This window comes from Sinocyclocheilus grahami, unplaced genomic scaffold (assembly GCF_001515645.1).
Source record: "Sinocyclocheilus grahami isolate Dianchi unplaced genomic scaffold, SAMN03320097.WGS_v1.1 scaffold88.1, whole genome shotgun sequence".
In the NCBI taxonomy this organism is placed as follows: Eukaryota; Metazoa; Chordata; class Actinopteri; order Cypriniformes; family Cyprinidae; genus Sinocyclocheilus; species Sinocyclocheilus grahami.
The window spans coordinates 1596521-1615320 of NW_015505267.1; the positions used below are offsets into that span (position 1 = coordinate 1596521).

The 18800-nt window shown below is 35.4% G+C and overlaps 3 protein-coding genes across 4 annotated transcripts in view; all 3 read right to left on the minus strand.

Annotated features, from left to right (window-relative positions):
* Window positions 1–28: 28 nt before the first annotated feature.
* Window positions 29–3795, minus strand: LOC107587034 (tetratricopeptide repeat protein 38-like). Of its 2 annotated transcripts, none has more exons than XM_016274639.1 (5): window positions 3733–3795; window positions 3423–3588; window positions 1609–1768; window positions 1454–1527; window positions 29–313 (listed from the first exon to the last, which is right to left on the minus strand). In XM_016274639.1, exons 2-5 carry the CDS (start codon window positions 3491–3493, stop codon window positions 226–228), a joined length of 393 nt encoding a protein of 130 aa, XP_016130125.1. In that variant the 5' UTR covers window positions 3494–3588; window positions 3733–3795; the 3' UTR covers window positions 29–225. The 2 variants fall into 2 exon arrangements, with proteins under 2 accessions (XP_016130125.1, XP_016130124.1); XM_016274638.1 differs by having other exon boundaries at window positions 3673–3788.
* Window positions 3796–6743: 2948 nt separating this feature from the next.
* LOC107587045 (tetratricopeptide repeat protein 38-like) lies at window positions 6744–8241 on the minus strand. The gene is made up of 4 exons (XM_016274650.1): window positions 8057–8241; window positions 7560–7635; window positions 6986–7105; window positions 6744–6852 (listed from the first exon to the last, which is right to left on the minus strand). The coding sequence occupies exons 1-4, from the start codon at window positions 8239–8241 to the stop codon at window positions 6757–6759; spliced, it is 477 nt and encodes a 158-aa protein (XP_016130136.1). The 3' UTR covers window positions 6744–6756.
* A 3725-nt stretch (window positions 8242–11966) lies between these two features.
* LOC107587046 (protein-methionine sulfoxide oxidase mical3a-like) overlaps window positions 11967–18800 on the minus strand; it is a gene marked incomplete at its 5' end in the record, with an annotated part of 64013 nt that continues 57179 nt past the window's right edge. The window contains 3 exons of the mRNA XM_016274651.1: window positions 11967–13706; window positions 13799–13872; window positions 15728–15827. Coding sequence (XP_016130137.1) covers window positions 13522–13706; window positions 13799–13872; window positions 15728–15827 — 359 coding nt within the window. The remainder of the gene's footprint in view (window positions 13707–13798; window positions 13873–15727; window positions 15828–18800) is intronic.

The window sequence follows — 18800 nt, forward strand, 5'->3', positions numbered from 1 at the left end:
GAATAACATGTAATGCAAACTGAAAATCTGCAATGTAGGAGGAGGAGACTAGACTAAGAGTTGGAGGAGTGAACCCATTAAACACAAGACTTTGTTCAGTGCAAACTTTTGGGATGTACTCAGGCTCTCTGATCTGATGTATATAGTTAAATGTGTTAGGAAAGCGGCCTGTAATTAAACCGAAAGAGACCAGGCTGTTAACCGCGTAGGGAATGGGGTCTGAATTTAAACATGTAAGGACTGGGCTTTCTGGATCAGCCGGTCTGTGAGCAGGGAGTTTGGCCGCACTGTGTCTCTCTCGATCAGCATGCATCTAGGGACAAAAACACACAACACCTGCTTCCTCAGAAAGTGTCCAAGAAAGTCCCTGCAGGAGAACATTTCTATCCGAACGAGGCATTTTAAAAATATTCACATGCACTTCATTTTATGCACAACCTGTGTAGAGCAGGTGGGAGTTTGCAGTTTGGAAGAGTTTCGATTTATGAGCACTGCATACTAATGAAATGCAACATGTACATTTCTGTTTGAATCAGAATTACACAGAAATACCTGGCATGTGCGGACAGTTTGGTTATAATTAGCACATCAACTGACATGACAATTCATCTTTAATGGGAACCCTATGGCCTGGCATGGCAGTTTTTACTAATTTCTACATGAAAATGTCGTATGCCTTTTTTCACAACCAGTTCAAATGCAGAGCATTTTCACAGTTTTTTTCTTTTTGAAAGGGCGTGGCCTTTTGATCTATTATTCTCTTCAGTTAACAAAAGTTATTTTTTGCACTGTCCACTTAGAAAGACATCTGTGTTTATAACACACACAAAAAAAAACATTAATCAGTTTCCTTAAAACTCCCAAGTTAAGAAACCCAGGTTTAAAGGAACATTCCCATAACATAAGATTCAAACTCTATCAAATGCAATTTTCGATTTTTCCCACCCACAACAAACAAACAAAAAATGCATGAAGTTTATTTAATAAAAAATATTTCACAGTGAAAACTAAAACATAATAAATTAAAATAAATTAAATAAAATATGATTTATTTATTTACTACTTGTCTCAATGAAGCTGTTTGACATAACAAATACATTCATATATTTCACCAGCCAAAAAAATATTAACTGAACTGAATGATAACCGTTTGTTTATTTATTTTTTATTTATTGTAACTTCGTGGAACATATGAACACACCTGTTATGTCAAATAACATTATTATTATCTTAAAGAATTGATCTCTCTTCTCTTTTCAAACTGTTAAGTATCTTCTAGATTCTGCCAGAGGTTTGACATAACATTCTTTCATTGTAAGGACATGGCAATGTGTCTCGAGCTTAAACTGTGAGCCTAACAACTCCTTTAAAGTGCAGCATAAAAGCACGAAAGACAACAAATGAGCTATTTGAAAACCATTTTCCACTTAGAGTGGTATAACACAACGCTTACCTGGCAAACCGTTGGTGTTCTTTGTCTCCTGACTTCATGGCAGCATGAATAAGGAGCTGATTGAAAACATCTCTCTGCAGAAGAACAAATGAAGAGGTTGTTTAGAATGGAAACACTGCTTATCTTATATGTATTGTAGTGAAGCGGTGAAAGACCTGAGCGTCACTGCCCCCTATCTCTACAAAGCGGTCTTTGATGGGTTTGAGCAGCTCCACGGCCTGGCTGTAGTTTCGCTGGTCATACTCCAGCAGAGCCTGACACATGGGCAGCCCCACACGCTCGGCTATCTGGAGCTGATGGTTCTCTGCTGGGTCTCTGGAGGAGGACAAGTGTTAAAATGGACATTTCTGTCATCATTTATTCATCCTCATGTCATTCCATATACAACAAATATGATTTTTTGGGGGGGGGGAGTTTGCCAGCTTCTGGTCACTGTATGTTAACAGCAGCATGAATGTGAACTGACTTTTTATTCAAAACATCTGGTTTTGTGTTACACAAAGTAAGAAAATTATATGATTTCAGATCAAATGTTCAGAAATGTTATTCCTTGCTTGGACCACAGGTTTTCAAACTGTTCGCAAAAAGGTTAAAATAGTGGCAATAAATAATTAAATAAATAATAATTATTATTATATAAAATGTTTATTTTATACAATTTAGAAATGATATACAGATTAAGGAGCCGTGCACACAGAATGTGTTTTTGTGCACAGATTTCACAGTGAATTGCAAAAACGTGACATGCAGGACACTGGAACTAAAAAAAAAAAAACCCGAAAACAAAACAAGGTCTAGAAGCATTTTTTGAAAGTTTCAAAAAGACACTGCAAAAGATTCGACAGTGCGACAGTCAAGCATGTCTGTCTGGAAAAGTAGCACGTTCTGTGTGAACAGCCCCTTTATAAAAACAGTTCAAAATCAAAATGATTTCATTCTATTGATCTATTAAGCCATAGTTTTGTTTAGTTTGTTGTTTTCTTCAGCTTTATTCGTTTATCCTAACATTACTCTAATGGTGAGTAGAAATAAAATACAGTGTCAACTTAGAAACAAAATATTTTACACATATTTATAGATTTCAGGACACTGGAACTAAAAAAATTTTTTTTGAAAGTTTCAAAAAGTCACTGCAAAAGATTCGACAGTGCGACAGTCAAGCATGTCTGTCTGGAAAAGTAGCACGTTCTGTGTGAACAGCCCCTTTATAAAAACAGTTCAAAATCAAAATGATTTCATTCTATTGATCTATTAAGCCATAGTTTTGTTTAGTTTGTTGTTTTCTTCAGCTTTATTCGTTTATCCTAACATTACTCTAATGGTGAGTAGAAATAAAATACAGTGTCAACTTAGAAACAAAATATTTTACACATATTTATAGATTTTGATTTTACACAGTATAAATTTGTGCAGTACCTGAAAATACTATATTTTATATTTTTGGTGGTCTGTGGCATCAAACATTTTGAAAAACCCTGGTTTACACAGCCAATTCAGCAAAGGTCTTATTTTATTTTATTTTTGAGTGTGTGTGTAAAATTGTTACCAAAAGCCTAAATATAAAGAGTGGGTAATGAAATACATTGTGCTCTTTGTGAAAACACTGCCTTCTTTGAACAGATGCTTTGCTGAAAATACAGCTCCCAGAGGATTCCTCTCCATCATGTCATCTTCTAAACCACAGCATGCTGACAAGGAATGTATTTTTGTGCTCGGTTATACTTTCGATACACTCTGTGTTCATTCTGTACAATGGCTGCTATGACAAATTGGAATAAATATGCATGCAGCGCATCAGCCTTGAAATCCCTAGTCTTCCCCAGAGCAGGGAAATTTCTAAGAAATCACACACAGAGCCTGAAGACATGCTACAATCATCAACAACTCGGCCTCCACAAACTCCCACCCGTGAGCAGAACCTGGCTGTAATGTAATCTCTTGAGTGGGTTATGTAATGTTTGCGGCTCACTTAGCTAGTTCCTGGAGACTCTCCAGCAGGCGCTGAGTGGTGGTGGTCTCCTTGCTACCCAGGGAAACCATGAAGAAGTGAAGGTCATTGAAAAGCAACGTGTGGTCCTCTGTATGTGGCTGGGTCACCTGCTGCAGCTCTCAGTAGCGGTCCTTCACGCTCACACCTGTAATGAAAAACATTTTATCCACACAAACAGTTGCACCACTTTTGGTGCATTTCAACACGATTATTCCTCTTATCAACCAACCATAATGCAACACATCCAGTTTCACATCCCAGCTCATCAGTGTTTCTGAACCATGCCTACCAGCAGCTAAACCATTCAGACAGCGAGGGACACTTCACTGGCTGCTACCAGCTTGCCTCCAGCTGTCTCGAATGTCAGCCTGTCCAACATCACTAGCTGAAATCCCTGATGCACGCTGTGTCTGAATGGAAGTGAATCTTCACATCCAAATTCCAACATATAATAGAAAACCATTCCAGAAGTGTGGAAGAAAATACAACATCAAAGGGATGCCCAACTCCATATTAATATTACATTTTCAACAAGTATAGGTGTGTTCTCACAAACTTTTGCCCACGCAGATTCACAATATGAATATACACTACTTTAACTACTGGTCTTTATATAACTAAGATTTTAAGTTATGTAATGTTTGTTAATGGCTTATGAAAGTTATTACATAATGTTATCTACATTTTTAACAACTTTCTAAATATAAAGCGCTCTCTTTAAGAGTGCTGTGCCTTCACTGTGCTTTCATGGTGACTGACTAAACACACCTGTTGAGATGAATGTAAAAAATATTCTGGGATTGTCACATCAACCCTCACGTACAAGATTTTGAAAGATAAAGAATGATCAGTTATTAAATGAATAATAACTTCAGTCTTCAAGATTCTAATTTCCATTTACTGATGGTCTGTTGACAGTGTGTCCCTGCAGTAAATGAGTCAATGACTCCTATAAATTCAAGAGAGTGTAGTTTAAAGATTTTGCCCCGACACCCAGATGCTCCTGTCTACATCAGTTCAACTTTCACCAGCCTGAATCCGTCACAATCCATACGGACCCACATGACATGATTTACACTTCTCCCCTGGTACGACTAATTACATTATCTGTGTGCCTGCAAGATTTACCCTACTCTTGAAACAAAAAAGTGTTGTGATGGTACCATAGGTGGTATGAGATGGCACTATCTTTGATATACACTGAATGCTGTAACAGATTCATGTACCTTATATCATGTACTCCAAAGCACTTTAAAGAATACCATGCTACTACCATGATACATATAAAAAAAACATGGTATTAAATTGGACACCACTGTAGTATTATGCCACTTCTTTGTTAGTAAGTATAATGTTAGTAGCATGTGCACAGTAGTGCACTGACCTGCTCATCAAAAATCTTCAAAGCGTCATCATAATTCCCCTGTGGAAGAAAACCTTTTCAATGTGATATAGAGCCCAGTGCCAGTAATTATGACATGCCAACATGTCACACACCTTTAGAGGAGAAATAAGACATCATATGACCTGGAATTTTTATAATACACTATTTGCTACACAGTGTACTTCTAAACAGTGTGCTTCTACATGTTAATCTTTATATGTTTTTTGCAGTATTTCTGAGACTGACCATCCAGTCTTTCTCTGTAGAGGCCATGAACTTCAGTCCCTTGTCCATCTCTGCTTTCATCTCATGGACATGAGCCACAGCGTGGACACTCCAACCATCCTCAGGGGTCAGAGCCAGGGCCTGCAGGCATAATGCAGTCTTTGCAACTTTACATATCTTCTTTATGCACCAAGAGCTTGTAACACTCCAAAGAGAAAGGAAAAATCGAAATCGCATCATATGACCCCTTTAAGTGCAGAATGTCAGCCTGTCCAACATCACTAGCTGAAATCCCTGATGCACGCTGTGTCTGAATGGAAGTGAATCTTCACATCCAAATTCCAACATATAATAGAAAACCATTCCAGAAAAGGGATGCCCAACTCCATATTAATATTACATTTTCAACAAGTATAGGTGTGTTCTCACAAACTTTTGCCCACGCAGATTCACAATATGAATATACACTACTTTAACTACTGGTCTTTATATAACTAAGATTTTAAGTTATGTAATGTTTGTTAATGGCTTATGAAAGTTATTACATAATGTTATCTACATTTTTAACAACTTTCTAAATATAAAGCGCTCTCTTTAAGAGTGCTGTGCCTTCACTTTGCTTTCATGGTGACTGACTAAACACACCTGTTGAGATGAATGTAAAAAATATTCTGGGATTGTCACATCAACCCTCACGTACAAGATTTTGAAAGATAAAGAATTATCAGTTATTAAATGAATAATAACTTCAGTCTTCAAGATTCTAATTTCCATTTACTGATGGTCTGTTGACAGTGTGTCCCTGCAGTAAATGAGTGAATGACTCCTATAAATTCAAGAGAGTGTAGTTTAAAGATTTTGCCCCGACACCCAGATGCTCCTGTCTACATCAGTTCAACTTTCACCAGCCTGAATCCGTCACAATCCATACGGACCCACATGACATGATTTACACTTCTCCCCTGGTACGACTAATTACATTATCTGTGTGCCTGCAAGATTTACCCTACTCTTGAAACAAAAAAGTGTTGTGATGGTACCGTGCTTTCATGGTGACTGACTAAACACACCAGTTGAGATGAATGTAAAAAATATTCTGGGATTGTCACATCAACCCTCACGTACAAGATTTTGAAAGATAAAGAATGATCAGTTATTAAATGAATAATAACTTCAGTCTTCAAGATTCTAATTTCCATTTACTGATGGTCTGTTGACAGTGTGTCCCTGCAGTAAATGAGTCAATGACTCCTATAAATTCAAGAGAGTGTAGTTTAAAGATTTTGCCCCGACACCCAGATGCTCCTGTCTACATCAGTTCAACTTTCACCAGCCTGAATCCGTCACAATCCATACGGACCCACATGACATGATTTACACTTCTCCCCTGGTACGACTAATTACATTATCTGTGTGCCTGCAAGATTTACCCTACTCTTGAAACAAAAAAGTGTTGTGATGGTACCATAGGTGGTATGAGATGGCACTATCTTTGATATACACTGAATGCTGTAACAGATTCATGTACCTTATATCATGTACTCCAAAGCACTTTAAAGAATACCATGCTACTACCATGATACATATAAAAAAAAACATGGTATTAAATTGGACACCACTGTAGTATTATGCCACTTCTTTGTTAGTAAGTATAATGTTAGTAGCATGTGCACAGTAGTGCACTGACCTGCTCATCAAAAATCTTCAAAGCGTCATCATAATTCCCCTGTGGAAGAAAACCTTTTCAATGTGATATAGAGCCCAGTGCCAGTAATTATGACATGCCAACATGTCACACACCTTTAGAGGAGAAATAAGACATCATATGACCTGGAATTTTTATAATACACTATTTGCTACACAGTGTACTTCTAAACAGTGTGCTTCTACATGTTAATCTTTATATGTTTTTTGCAGTATTTCTGAGACTGACCATCCAGTCTTTCTCTGTAGAGGCCATGAACTTCAGTCCCTTGTCCATCTCTGCTTTCATCTCATGGACATGAGCCACAGCGTGGACACTCCAACCATCCTCAGGGGTCAGAGCCAGGGCCTGCAGGCATAATGCATTACAATAATGGTGCATTCAGTTAAAAAGGAATTATAAAGATATTTTATATAGCAGAAAATACTTTAATAACTACTTTAAAATATAATTGTATTCACTTATTTGCTGGTTTAACATTTTAAGTAAAAAAAATATATATATAATAGTTCAAATTTTCTGTGTGGGGAACAATAAAAAATTAATTGTCCAGTACACTGGACTTTATTGGACTTGTGAAAGTGAAATCTGTTATTATTTTCACTTTTGCAAGACAAGCACAGCACATTTACTGTGTCTACTGCATTAAAAAGAGGTTTATCAGATAAAATATTAATACAATTATAATCAATAATGCATGTTTAATAGCCTAATTAGTCATTTATTTACATTATAGTGCCATAACACAAGAAAGTAGTGAGCAATACTACTGAACAACATATATGCAGTTAAACAAAACTACCTCTTTTGCCATTTTTTCAGCTTCATCATACAAATGAGTCTCAAGAAGCCCAAAGGAATACATCCCTTTAAGATAGCTGGAAACAATATCCAATAAAAACAAAATTTTATCTAGAAAAAAAAAATAGTTAAACATTTTATTTTTAATTTTACATTTACAGGATATTATAAAATAGTTTTAGTCATGTAGACCACATTGACTTTTGAAAGGTATCTTAGGCATGAAGAAATGAACCTAGTAAACTGAAAAATAAACAAAATAATTATTAAAACAATATTATAAATTTTTACAAATAATTATCAAATTATTTTAAATAAAAATAAATATGTAAGTAAAAATGATAAATAATATGTGTGCATATATGTATGTAATATACATATATGTAATATGTATATATATATATATGTGCAATATTACAAGTATTGCACAATTCATCACATGGTAGAATACATCTAAAGCCAGCATTTAGATTGGTTGAGCACGGGCCGGGAACCTGCCTGTAAAACGGCATATGTGGTTTCCAGTGGGGCAGAACCCTGGCCGCCGAGTCTCTCATCTGAGTCTGTTCACCCAGGTAGAAGAATCCATCATGGGCAAACTTCAGTGCCAGCATGTCTGTGGGGTGATCCACCAGAATACCCTCCCAAATCTCACAGGCCTTATGCAGGGCTCTGAAACACATTCAGTCTACTTCATTCATAATTCATTTGACATTTACACAACAGTGTTGTTTATATACTATTGTAGTATTTATTCATATTTGAATTAGCTTTTATTCTTACATTTTCATTGATTTTAGTTTTAATAACTGTTTTTTTTAAATATTACTAAATATTTCTATTTACCTTTGTAATTTTAGTAATTCAGCTTAAACTTACTTATTTCAGCACTACTAAGTTTTTTTTTAGGTTTTTCATTTTAAGGGTTAGTTCACCCAAAACTGAAAATTCTGTTAAATAAATATGTTTAAAAAAGTTGTTAAAATCATATTCAGTAACTGAAATAAAGGTGAAATAAAATATAAATATTAAAGGGATAGTTCCCCCAAAAATGAAAATTCTGTCATTAATTACTCACCCTCATGTCGTTCCAAACCCGTAAGACCTTCGTTTATCTTCGGAACACAAATTAAGATATTTTTGATGCATTCTGACAGCTCTCTGACCCTCCCATAGACAGCAAGGGTACTACCACGATCAACGTCCAGAAACGTAACAAGGAGATGGGTAAAATAATCCATGTGACATCAGGGGTTCAACCATAATATTACGAAGATACGAGAATACTTTTTGTGCACAAAAGAAAAAAAATAACGACTTTATTCAACAATTTGTGCTTTGATTTGAACGAAAACAACGAAGTTGTTGAAGTTGTTTTCATTCAAATCAAAGCACAAACAACGTAGACAACATATCTGTGTGGTGCGACTGACACAGAATAGCATACGCTCTTTTCGTTCAGTGGATACTCTCCAAAATGGCGCTAGGGTGACGCAGAGGAGACGAATTGTTGAATAAAGTCTTTTTTTTTTTCCTCTTTTGTGCACAAAAAGTATTCTCCTATCTTCGTAATATTATGGTTGAACCCCTGATGTCACATTGATTATTTTAGGAATCTTTAAGATCACTTAAAACAGAACAGCAATGCATTTTATGGACACCCGTTTCGTGAACCTAGGAGAGGAGGTAATTCTGACTTTGCTATGACAATCTGGCGCTTCTGAATCAGCTACTGTTTTGTTATTAGTTTAAGTATTTGCTATTGACTGTTCAAATGCAGAGTTTTGCGCATCGGCTTGTGTGCTGCAAACACATACCAGCTTCATCACTGTGTCTGTCACGAGACTCTGTTCCCCTTTCGGGCTGTCTTTACATTTATTTTGAAAGATGAAGCTCGCAATTATGGTAAGGGGCGTTACATTTCCGACGAGTGCTTGCGGTGTTCGGCCAATCACAATGCACTGGGTCAGCTGGCCAATCAGAGCAGACTGCGCTTGTCGGAAGGAGGGACTTTGTAGAAAACGAAGCGTTTGAGAGAGGCGGGGCATAGAGGACCTACAATAATGTACAGTATTTGAAAAATAATGTGTTTTTTGAACATTAAAGCATGTCAACATATTCTGTTACACCAAATACACAAAATAATGATCTTTAAAAAAGCATCATATGACCCCTTTAATACAATATCTAATGCAATATACTGTGCAGAACAACATGCAAAACACATTCACTTTACTTCTTCTAACAAGGATTGATCTGTTGTGATTAAGATAAACAGTGTTGGGGAAAGTAACTTTTAAAAGTAATGCGTTACAATATTGCGTTACTCCATAAAAAAGTAACTAATTACATTACTTAGTTACTTTTTATGGAAAGTAATGCATTACGTTACTTTTGCGTTACTTTTTCAATCTGGACAGGGCTTGCTTGTTTGTTTTTTAAATAAAAAAGTTATATTTTTGGCAAATATAAAAGCCTTTTCACAGCAAAAGTCAAATGAATAAGCCTCAGGCTCAAGGAAATGTAAATTTACGTCCGTACAGCAGAATGCAGAAAAAGAAATTTCAACACACTTCAGCAATAAAAAAAGACACACAGATGTTTGTCTAGAGTAATTTTGGCTTATTAGTATGGTTGAACTGGATCATCGAAGGTCAGAAGCAAATAGAATGGGATTAAATACATAAAGCATATTTGTGTTGTTTAACATTTAATTATTGCAGGTTTGCGTCATATTCTGAGTTGCATTATTTTTATTCATTTTGAGGAATACTGAATCTGTGGGGGGTTTTTTTGGGAGAGATTAATTAATGCATATTCATATTTATTTTAGAACTACAGTAACATCTTCTGATTTCTCTCAACATGGGGACAGGAGAGCTGTCAATCAAGTAAAAAAAAAAGTAACTCAGATATTCTCTTGTAAATTAAAAAGTAATGCGTTACTTTACTAGTTACTTGAAAAAAGTAATCTGATTACGTAACTCGCGTTACTTGTAATGCGTTACCCCCAACACTGAAGATAAACTGCTGACAAACTGAAACCCTTAGTGTGCATTACGTGTTAGTTTTTGCATTTATTCTTTGCATTGTTTACAGCGTTACGTATATTAAGTAGATTGTATTCGATACAAAGTTGTTGTCCTGTCTGTAAAGTGCACTGTAGACATGGTGAAATAACATTTCGTTCCACCTTTCAGGTGTTTAATAAAGCACACCAAGTACACGCTAGTGAGACATATGTAACGAGTTAGGATTTGCAGCTTGCTACTTTTATCTCGAGAAACCCATAAAAAGTTGCTCGCGAAACTTTTAAACATGAATTGCGGATTACATACACACTGTAAACAAATTACAATTCCTAACGTGCCTTGCAGTCTCTGAAACTCGAGACGTTCCTTCTCACAGCCAGAGGTTTCCTTCAGCGATAACAGACTCGTGAGTCGTGAGCTTCGGATCTTCCTGATGAATCATTTGAAACGGTTCACAAAAACGGTCTGAATGATTCATTCAGGAATCGGACCGATTTGGTGCGAGCGGATCTCGAGTAAATATGGGCTGTAGCTTTCAAACACGTCCGGTGCGCAGCGTCAATAGCAATATTTTCAGCCAAGATATGCAAATGAAAACTGTTTTATAGGTTCTGAAATAGCATTATGAATCGAAATGGGACACATAAAATCACAACAAACAACACTTTAATAATAAAACGTATTCGAAAATGTGGTACTGGACCCTTTTAGAGCATAATATGCCAAGATATCAAGAAATGTGATCAAATAATGCAGCGAATCGTTTTACTAACCAGTTCTTTGAACTGTGAAAAGTTGAAATGAACTGTTCAAAGGAACCGATTCGAAAAATGAGTCCGACTTCCCACCGCCATTATGAATGCACTGGCTCAGGGTTAATGTTTAAATTGGAAATCGGAAGTTGTTTTTTGTGCTACATAATGCAAAATAATTTTTGCACGTTCCCTACTTCCAAAGGTCAATATTTACAACAGTTTCCCTCTTATATGTATTTTCTTGCGGTGTATTTTTTAAGTCTGAAAGTATCTGCTTGGATTTTAAGACTTGAATAGCGAATGTCCCTTTCCTGAAGCAAACACTAGTACTTGCAAAGATACAAATGAACAGTTGCAAGTGGTAAGTTTCAGGGAAAAAAATAAATAAATACAGGCCAACATTGAAATGCTTGATGGATAAATATGTAAAATAATATTAATAAACACCACAATTACCTATGCAAATAGACGTTAAAAAAGGCTTCAGAATTCATATGCAAATATCACAATCTTAATGGGTTAAATTTTGAAAGCTGACCAACACTGCAAAATTTTCCAGATTTTAATTTCTTGTTTACAAAAAGCACACCAAGGTTGAATACATTTGAATAAAGCCTGCACATTAAGAAGTTAAACGGCAAAAAGACTTTCAAGCACTGTAGAGTCATTTGTAACAACTGCATTGTTTTATTGCCTCTGCATACATCCAATACCCAATATGCAAATTAGCAACATGAAGCATTTTCAAGAACCAACATATTTTTAAAAATTAGGATTCATTTACTTTACATATAATACATTCTTTCACACGTTAATAAATACCGTAAAATCTGTCAAACATTTTAGTCTAAATAACTCTTTGACCAAGTGTACGTTTTCATTCACAGTTATCTGTACTTACAGTAAAAGAAAACAAATCTGTGCCCATCTATACAGCATAACGGTGACTAAAATGAAATGTACACTTAGGAAAAAGGCATGTTCACTTGCAATATCGATGTTGCGAGCATGACTACGTGCCCCCCGCTGTTAATCAGCACCGGTGTCTGTCGACAGTGCTGGAACGTTTTCATGTGGTATAAAACTTTACAAAGACAATTATAAATAACACACTCTGCAAACATAAGAAAACTCTGTGGATGTGAAAAGCTGTTGCATGAGAAGTTAAAAAAAGGCATGTTGCTCTAAACCTGGAGAAAGTGGAATATGACACCAAACCATGGTGGCAGATAATTAAATGTGAAAATGGGCGCCAATTCTTCATCTGATTTGATACTAAACAAAGTCAGAAAAGCAGTGGGTGCCTTAACTGTTCACGAAACCACTGACCAACCAACAAACGCATAACGCATTTGATTGTATATCAATGCATATTGTGTGTATATAGATAATCTATCTGCATTGAGGAAGTTTACATACTAATATATACTCCACTGCTTTATGTAAACTATAATACAAGTATCAGATATTCATGGATTATAAATGATTGTAAACTGATTTTAGGATATATGTGCAGTAACGCCACTCAAGACAAATGGAAACCAACATCAGTGAAGTACGTAACATCGAGATCGTTGCGCTCCCTGCATACACCAATATCTCTAATATCAGGTGGCTACTGACAGATTTGAAAATTGTGCAATTATTGATGCTACAAACACAACGTGTCGGTCGCTGAGGATGTCTGCTGTGACAATTACAGAAGTCTGTCACATGCTTATCTGTGAACCACACCTATAAAGAGTTCAGTCATCTGTTGCTTGGAGGTATGATGCTTATACGTTTATCCAAACACATTTTGTCCATGAAAACGTAACAGCTGATTGACCAGACATTCTCTGAAAAACAAGACGGGCTTTTAGTAAGATCATTAGTCTCAGACTTCCTCAACATCAGCAGGATTGATATGTCCCTTTTCAAGACCAAAAAAATAAAAATAAATAATTCTTAATGAGAGAACGTCTTGCACAGAACCAATGCCTTGGCTGCCGAGGGACAAAACGCCCCGAGTCGTACTCGTAAACATCATCATCGTGCTCATGAGCGGTTTTGTAAACGTTCTTGACATGCCGAATAAACGAGGGGAGAGACAGAACGGTTCTTTCTGCAATTTTTTACACTCCCTGCGGTGAAACTGGGAATCGCTGGCGGTCTGAACCGTTTCGCCATTGTTATGCTAAGCCCAGTTGAGATTGAATCCCTTAGAGAGCATCACCGACTCCAGGTCTTTATCCTCTTCTTTCTCCCTGAGTCTCTGCTCCTCCAGCAGGGCCACCAGAGAATCTCTTTGCTCGACTACCTCTAACATTTCATTCAGAATCTGTTTCTCCTCTGCAAGTTCCTCCTCGGTCTTCAGATGGTCTGCAGAGAGTGAAAAATTGATTTAAAGAAAATGCGTATGACTTTTTTTTGGTGTTACAATATGATCAGGCCTATACTGGAGTACAAAGTACCATCCACTGCCATGCGTTCTCGCAGTTCCTGCTGCAGTCGACTCTGTCTGTCCTCCAACTCCAGCTCACGAGCACTGCAGAGAAAAAGGAAGAAGTAGAACTGAATCGAAGAAGAGAACAAACGTCTGTTAAACTATAGAGTTTGTGTGAGGACGTTTGAAAAATCTTTGATGTTCAAAGATATTGGATTCCTTGATGCGACACATGGATATTAAGGAACCATCTGTCATTAAAGCACCATAATGTTTGGCTTATGCTTGACGGTCCAGACAAACACGAGGGTATGGATGAGCAGATGCACTTTTAAGCCATGTGCTTTGAGAAGAACTAAAGCAAACGTTAAAAGCACTGTTGGATCGTCTTTTATTTGGTTGATCAGTTGGTTGTTACTAAACTTCTTGCACTGTTATTCAAATTCTGTCTAATAAATTAATTCATATTCAGGTTGCTAAATGGCCAATTTTAAAATGCTATACTATTTTAAAATAATATATTAAAACTAAAAATCAAACAATTCAAATAATTGAAGTGAATTTAGGCTTCACTACCTTAATGCACATTATGAAAATGGATATTCATTTTGAGATTGGCTAAAGATTACATTTTAAAGTCTTATTAAATGATAAGTGTATTAAATATTAACTCTAAGTGAGCACATTCTGGAAAATCTAAATGTAAAAATAGCGGAAACAATCACACATAATTACATATCCAATACTGACCGAGAAGTGAATTTAGGCTTCACTACCTTAATGCACATTATGAAAATGGATATTCATTTTGAGATTGGCTAAAGATTACATTTTAAAGTCTTATTAAATGATAAGTGTATTAAATATTAACTCTAAGTGAGCACTTCTACATTCTGGAAAATCTAAATGTAAAAATAGCGGAAACAATCACACATAATTACATATCCAATACTGACCGACTGAACTTAAGTGTTGATGACAAATGTGATACAGCCAATAACTGCATAACTGTTAATATCTCCCTATGGAGATCCCACAAACATGGTTTTTCTTTTCTTAATGAAAACCCCTTTGTAATTTGTTACAAAGGTTTTGTTGATTAAACTTTCCCTTTTGCCTGAATGTATGGGCAATTTGGTGCTCATCTTTGCAAACAGAGATGCACGGTTGATTAGATCTGTGGCACAGTCACTATGTAATTGCATCTCGTATCCACTCAATGTAAATAGAACAAAACAGAATCAAATAAATGCATCTGGTATAATATTTCAGCACCATCTTGTTGCCTACAGCGAATTTGCCTTTTAGAGACCATCAGTTCTTGTTTCGAAAGACTAAGCATTTGTTCCTTTTGTACAATGAATAAAAACATCCAGACTCCAGACAATACACTGGAGTTTGTTAATATTACATTTTGAAAAAAAAAAACAAAGAAATAAATCAATAAAACTTAAAAAAATATATATAAATAAATATATATTATTAACAAAAATTATTAAGATTCACATACATTAACATGCAAAATCTTAATTTATAACTTAAAGGTTTTGGCTTATTTTATACAGTTTTAAAAAAAAATCTTAAAATTTCATAAAATTATCATAAATGTAAAAGTCAAAACACCCTAATCCTAAAAACTTGACAAAAACTTCAAGCTGGATAAGCAAATATTTTTTTCCCACTTTTGGCTGTTGTTTTGGAGAACAGTGTAATGGAAAATGTGTCGATTATAACAGATTTATTTATTTTTTTACGGAGAAACCTTAACATACAAGAATATGAGTTTCTTTGTAATAAATAAATAAATAAAGCTCTGATTTATTTTTACAGTTTGAAAAAACTTCTTAATGTGGATAGACTAGAAAATTAAGTTCAAATTAAAAAGCATTATGAAAAAAATTAAGATCATTGAGAAATGAGAAATGAGCAATGAATCTTAAATTGGGTGTCTACTCACAATATCATCAGCTCCGATTCATAGCGCACCAAGGCATTCTTCTCCTGCACCAGTTTAAACCATTCCTGCATCAGCTTTGGATCGTCCTTTTTACCCATTCCTGCAAGAAGCAAATTGTAGAAGCATGAGGAAACCGTCAGTTAACCACTCGCTGACACACAGACCTGACACCGACACCCACACAGCAAATGTGATGACAGCCAAGCTAGGATGTCTTTGTCAGGGCAAGAGTAGGGTGGGAATGTGGAAGACCGTGATGAGGTCGAGCCTGCCGGGTTCACAGAGGATGGCGTGGAGGTACGGCTTCTGATTGGACAGCATATCATGATCAATGCTGATCAGACTGGACTTCTGAGGCATTTGGTCTTTTTCAAGGCAGTGGATATTGCTTCAAACTTTGAAACCTTCTTTTGCAGGACTACGTCTATTAATTATGAAAGCTACCCAATAATCCAAGGCAATGTCACAGGTATATGTCAAAAAGTGTGAACATCTAAATTCATCTAAACTTGGTTTTACCTTTGTGGGTCCATAGCTTGCTCCAAGGAGTTTTCCTCCAAAAAATTATGCAAGTTACTCAACTGTATACCATTTTAGCATAATGGCATGGCAATAATTATGGCATATCATAAAGAAATGTTCTAGTTTCTTTACAAGTTCAGCTCTACTGACAGTACTGGTGGCAAAGTGTTGATTACCACAAGAAATAATTCTGACTCTTCTCTTATAAAACATTATTAATATTTCTTACAAATAATATATAAATATAAATAACACGTGACAGTTCAAAAGTTTTTTTTTTTTTTTTTTAAGAAACACTTTTATTCACCCAGTATATTTTAAATTGCTCAAAAGTGACCATAAAGAAATAATGTTATAAAGTATTTCTATTTCAAATAAATGCTGTTAATTTTTGAATTTATTAAAAAAAGAATTTTGCTTTTAAAAAATAGAATGAATAAAATATATATGATTATTATAAATACAAATCTACATTTTGAATATACAAATAATTATTTAAAAAATGATAAAATATATATATTAATATTATATAAAAAAAATTATATATTATAATTACACAAATAACTGCAACAATACTTTTTATTAAATTAGCAAAAGGTTGGATTTTTTTTTCTAGATAAAAAGTCATGTATCATAATATTGTATACATTCTACACAGAAATAATTAGTATCACACTGGCTTTTAATGGCTTTAAAATGACTTTGAACTTTAATGCAAATTTTATTGTCCCATTTACTTCTACTGTAAGTGCCTTAATACAACCACAATTTTTGCTTGTTATAAAAACAAAAAGGACAAGTCAAAATAATTTTCTGTGGTAATCAACATTATGCAGCAAAAGCTTGCAGGTATAACTTGCATTGAACCTGGAACATTCCTTTAAAAAGGGCTCTGGGTTAAGCTCGTGAATCAATATTCTTTACCTGCAGTGCAGTTAGACGTTCCTCTAACGTATTGCATGAGGTAAAAAGCCTCATGGCATGTGCTGAAGTCCATGATCAATGCAGAATACTGTCAACCGGCTGTATATGGGAACAACTGTACATGTCAGCCCATGCTAGCACAGTCCCAGACATCTATGAAAATCCCATCTCCCATCCTTACACGCACATACATAAACACACGAGTGAAGCCAAGCGCTGAGATGAGCCATCGCATGGCAAACCTGGATGCAGCATGACGTACTTAGCTGACGGAGAGGCGGCTCTTGCAACACAAAAGGGAAAAAGACAGTACACACATAAATCGAATGGCTGTGCTCGCGGTTGCTGGCCTTGACTGTTTTAAACACACAGAGGCAAAGTAGAAGTCCTCAGACATAAAAACAGTGAGAGACAGGGACAACGGAGGACAGGGAGGCTAAACTTATCCAGTGGGACGCACTGTGAGTGGCCTCCCCCACACTCAGCCCCATGCTTTTCCCAAGAGGAACAGAGAAAGAAGAACCACAGTTAGAACAGTCGTAGAACAGCCACGCTAACGTCGTGCCAAAAGGGCACTGTTATATACAGGCATAGTTACACACACCAGATTACAAACGGACAAAAACACAATGTTGCCAAACTTTTGCATTTTGTGCTACAGCATGTAAAGTCAACATGAAATGTCAAATGCTGCCATTTTACTTATATATTGTTATATTTCAACCAGAAATTTACTGAGAGTACTGAATATCAAATTCATATAGTACATAATATCAAATATATTTTACTATATGTATAGTATAAATATTATGTATAAAACAAATTGGTAACCTAATATAGTAAACTAAATTATACAATAATTATATATATACAGTATATATGTATATATATATATATATATATATATATATAAAATGGGGGGGAATTCCCCCTTTAGGTGGCTCTTATGGGGGGATTTTTTAATTTCAGGGGGAGTTAGGGTATTTTTTTAGACATATTTTTAAACTACAATCATCCAACCTAAATGTTTCGTCACCCAGTGTATTTGTGTTTTACAATTTATAATGTTTCATTATATTGAAATGATTCATATTTATATTGTGAGAAAGATACTTTAAAAAAAATCTTTCACACTCTGAACTGAATTTATTTTACAAGTAACCAGTCAGTAATAAAATAAGAATAGATTAATGACAAGCAATGGCACAAACAATTACAATAACAAGATACAACTAAAATTAACTGTGCTTTAAGTTTTTCAGGTAGGTTTAACAGTAATATTCAGCGACAGAAATACCACAGAATCAGAATAATCTATTTAACTTTAAAATAACACTGGTTAGTCTTCAATGTATAAATAAATATTAATGACTGACAGCAGCAGGTTTATTTAGGTTGCTGTCTCTTTAAAGGGGTCATATGATGCGATTTCAAGTTTTCCTTTCTCTTTGGAGTGTTACAAGCTGATTGTGCATAGATAAGATCCCTGAAGTTGCAAAGACTAAAGTCTCAAAACCAAAGAGATATTCTTTATCAAAGTTAAGACTCTGCCACGCCCCCCTAAAACGGCTCGTTCTAACACACCCCCACATATCTACCTCACTATGTGGAAATATTAGCATAATGC

Coding starts and splice junctions, on each gene's coding strand:
- LOC107587034 (XM_016274639.1), bottom strand. CDS start 3,493: ATGGTTTCCCTGGGTAGCAAGGAGACCACCACCACTCAGCGCCTGCTG. Junction 1,769..3,422: donor AGTCTCCAGGAACTAGCTAA/GTGAGCCGCAAA, acceptor GTCCTCCTCCAG/AGACCCAGCAGAGAACCATC. Junction 1,528..1,608: donor TAGGGGGCAGTGACGCTCAG/GTCTTTCACCGC, acceptor GTTCTTCTGCAG/AGAGATGTTTTCAATCAGCT.
- LOC107587045 (XM_016274650.1), bottom strand. CDS start 8,241: ATGTGTTTCAGAGCCCTGCATAAGGCCTGTGAGATTTGGGAGGGTATT. Junction 7,636..8,056: donor CCACATATGCCGTTTTACAG/GCAGGTTCCCGG, acceptor TATTGTTTCCAG/CTATCTTAAAGGGATGTATT. Junction 6,853..6,985: donor CTACAGAGAAAGACTGGATG/GTCAGTCTCAGA, acceptor TCTCCTCTAAAG/GTGTGTGACATGTTGGCATG.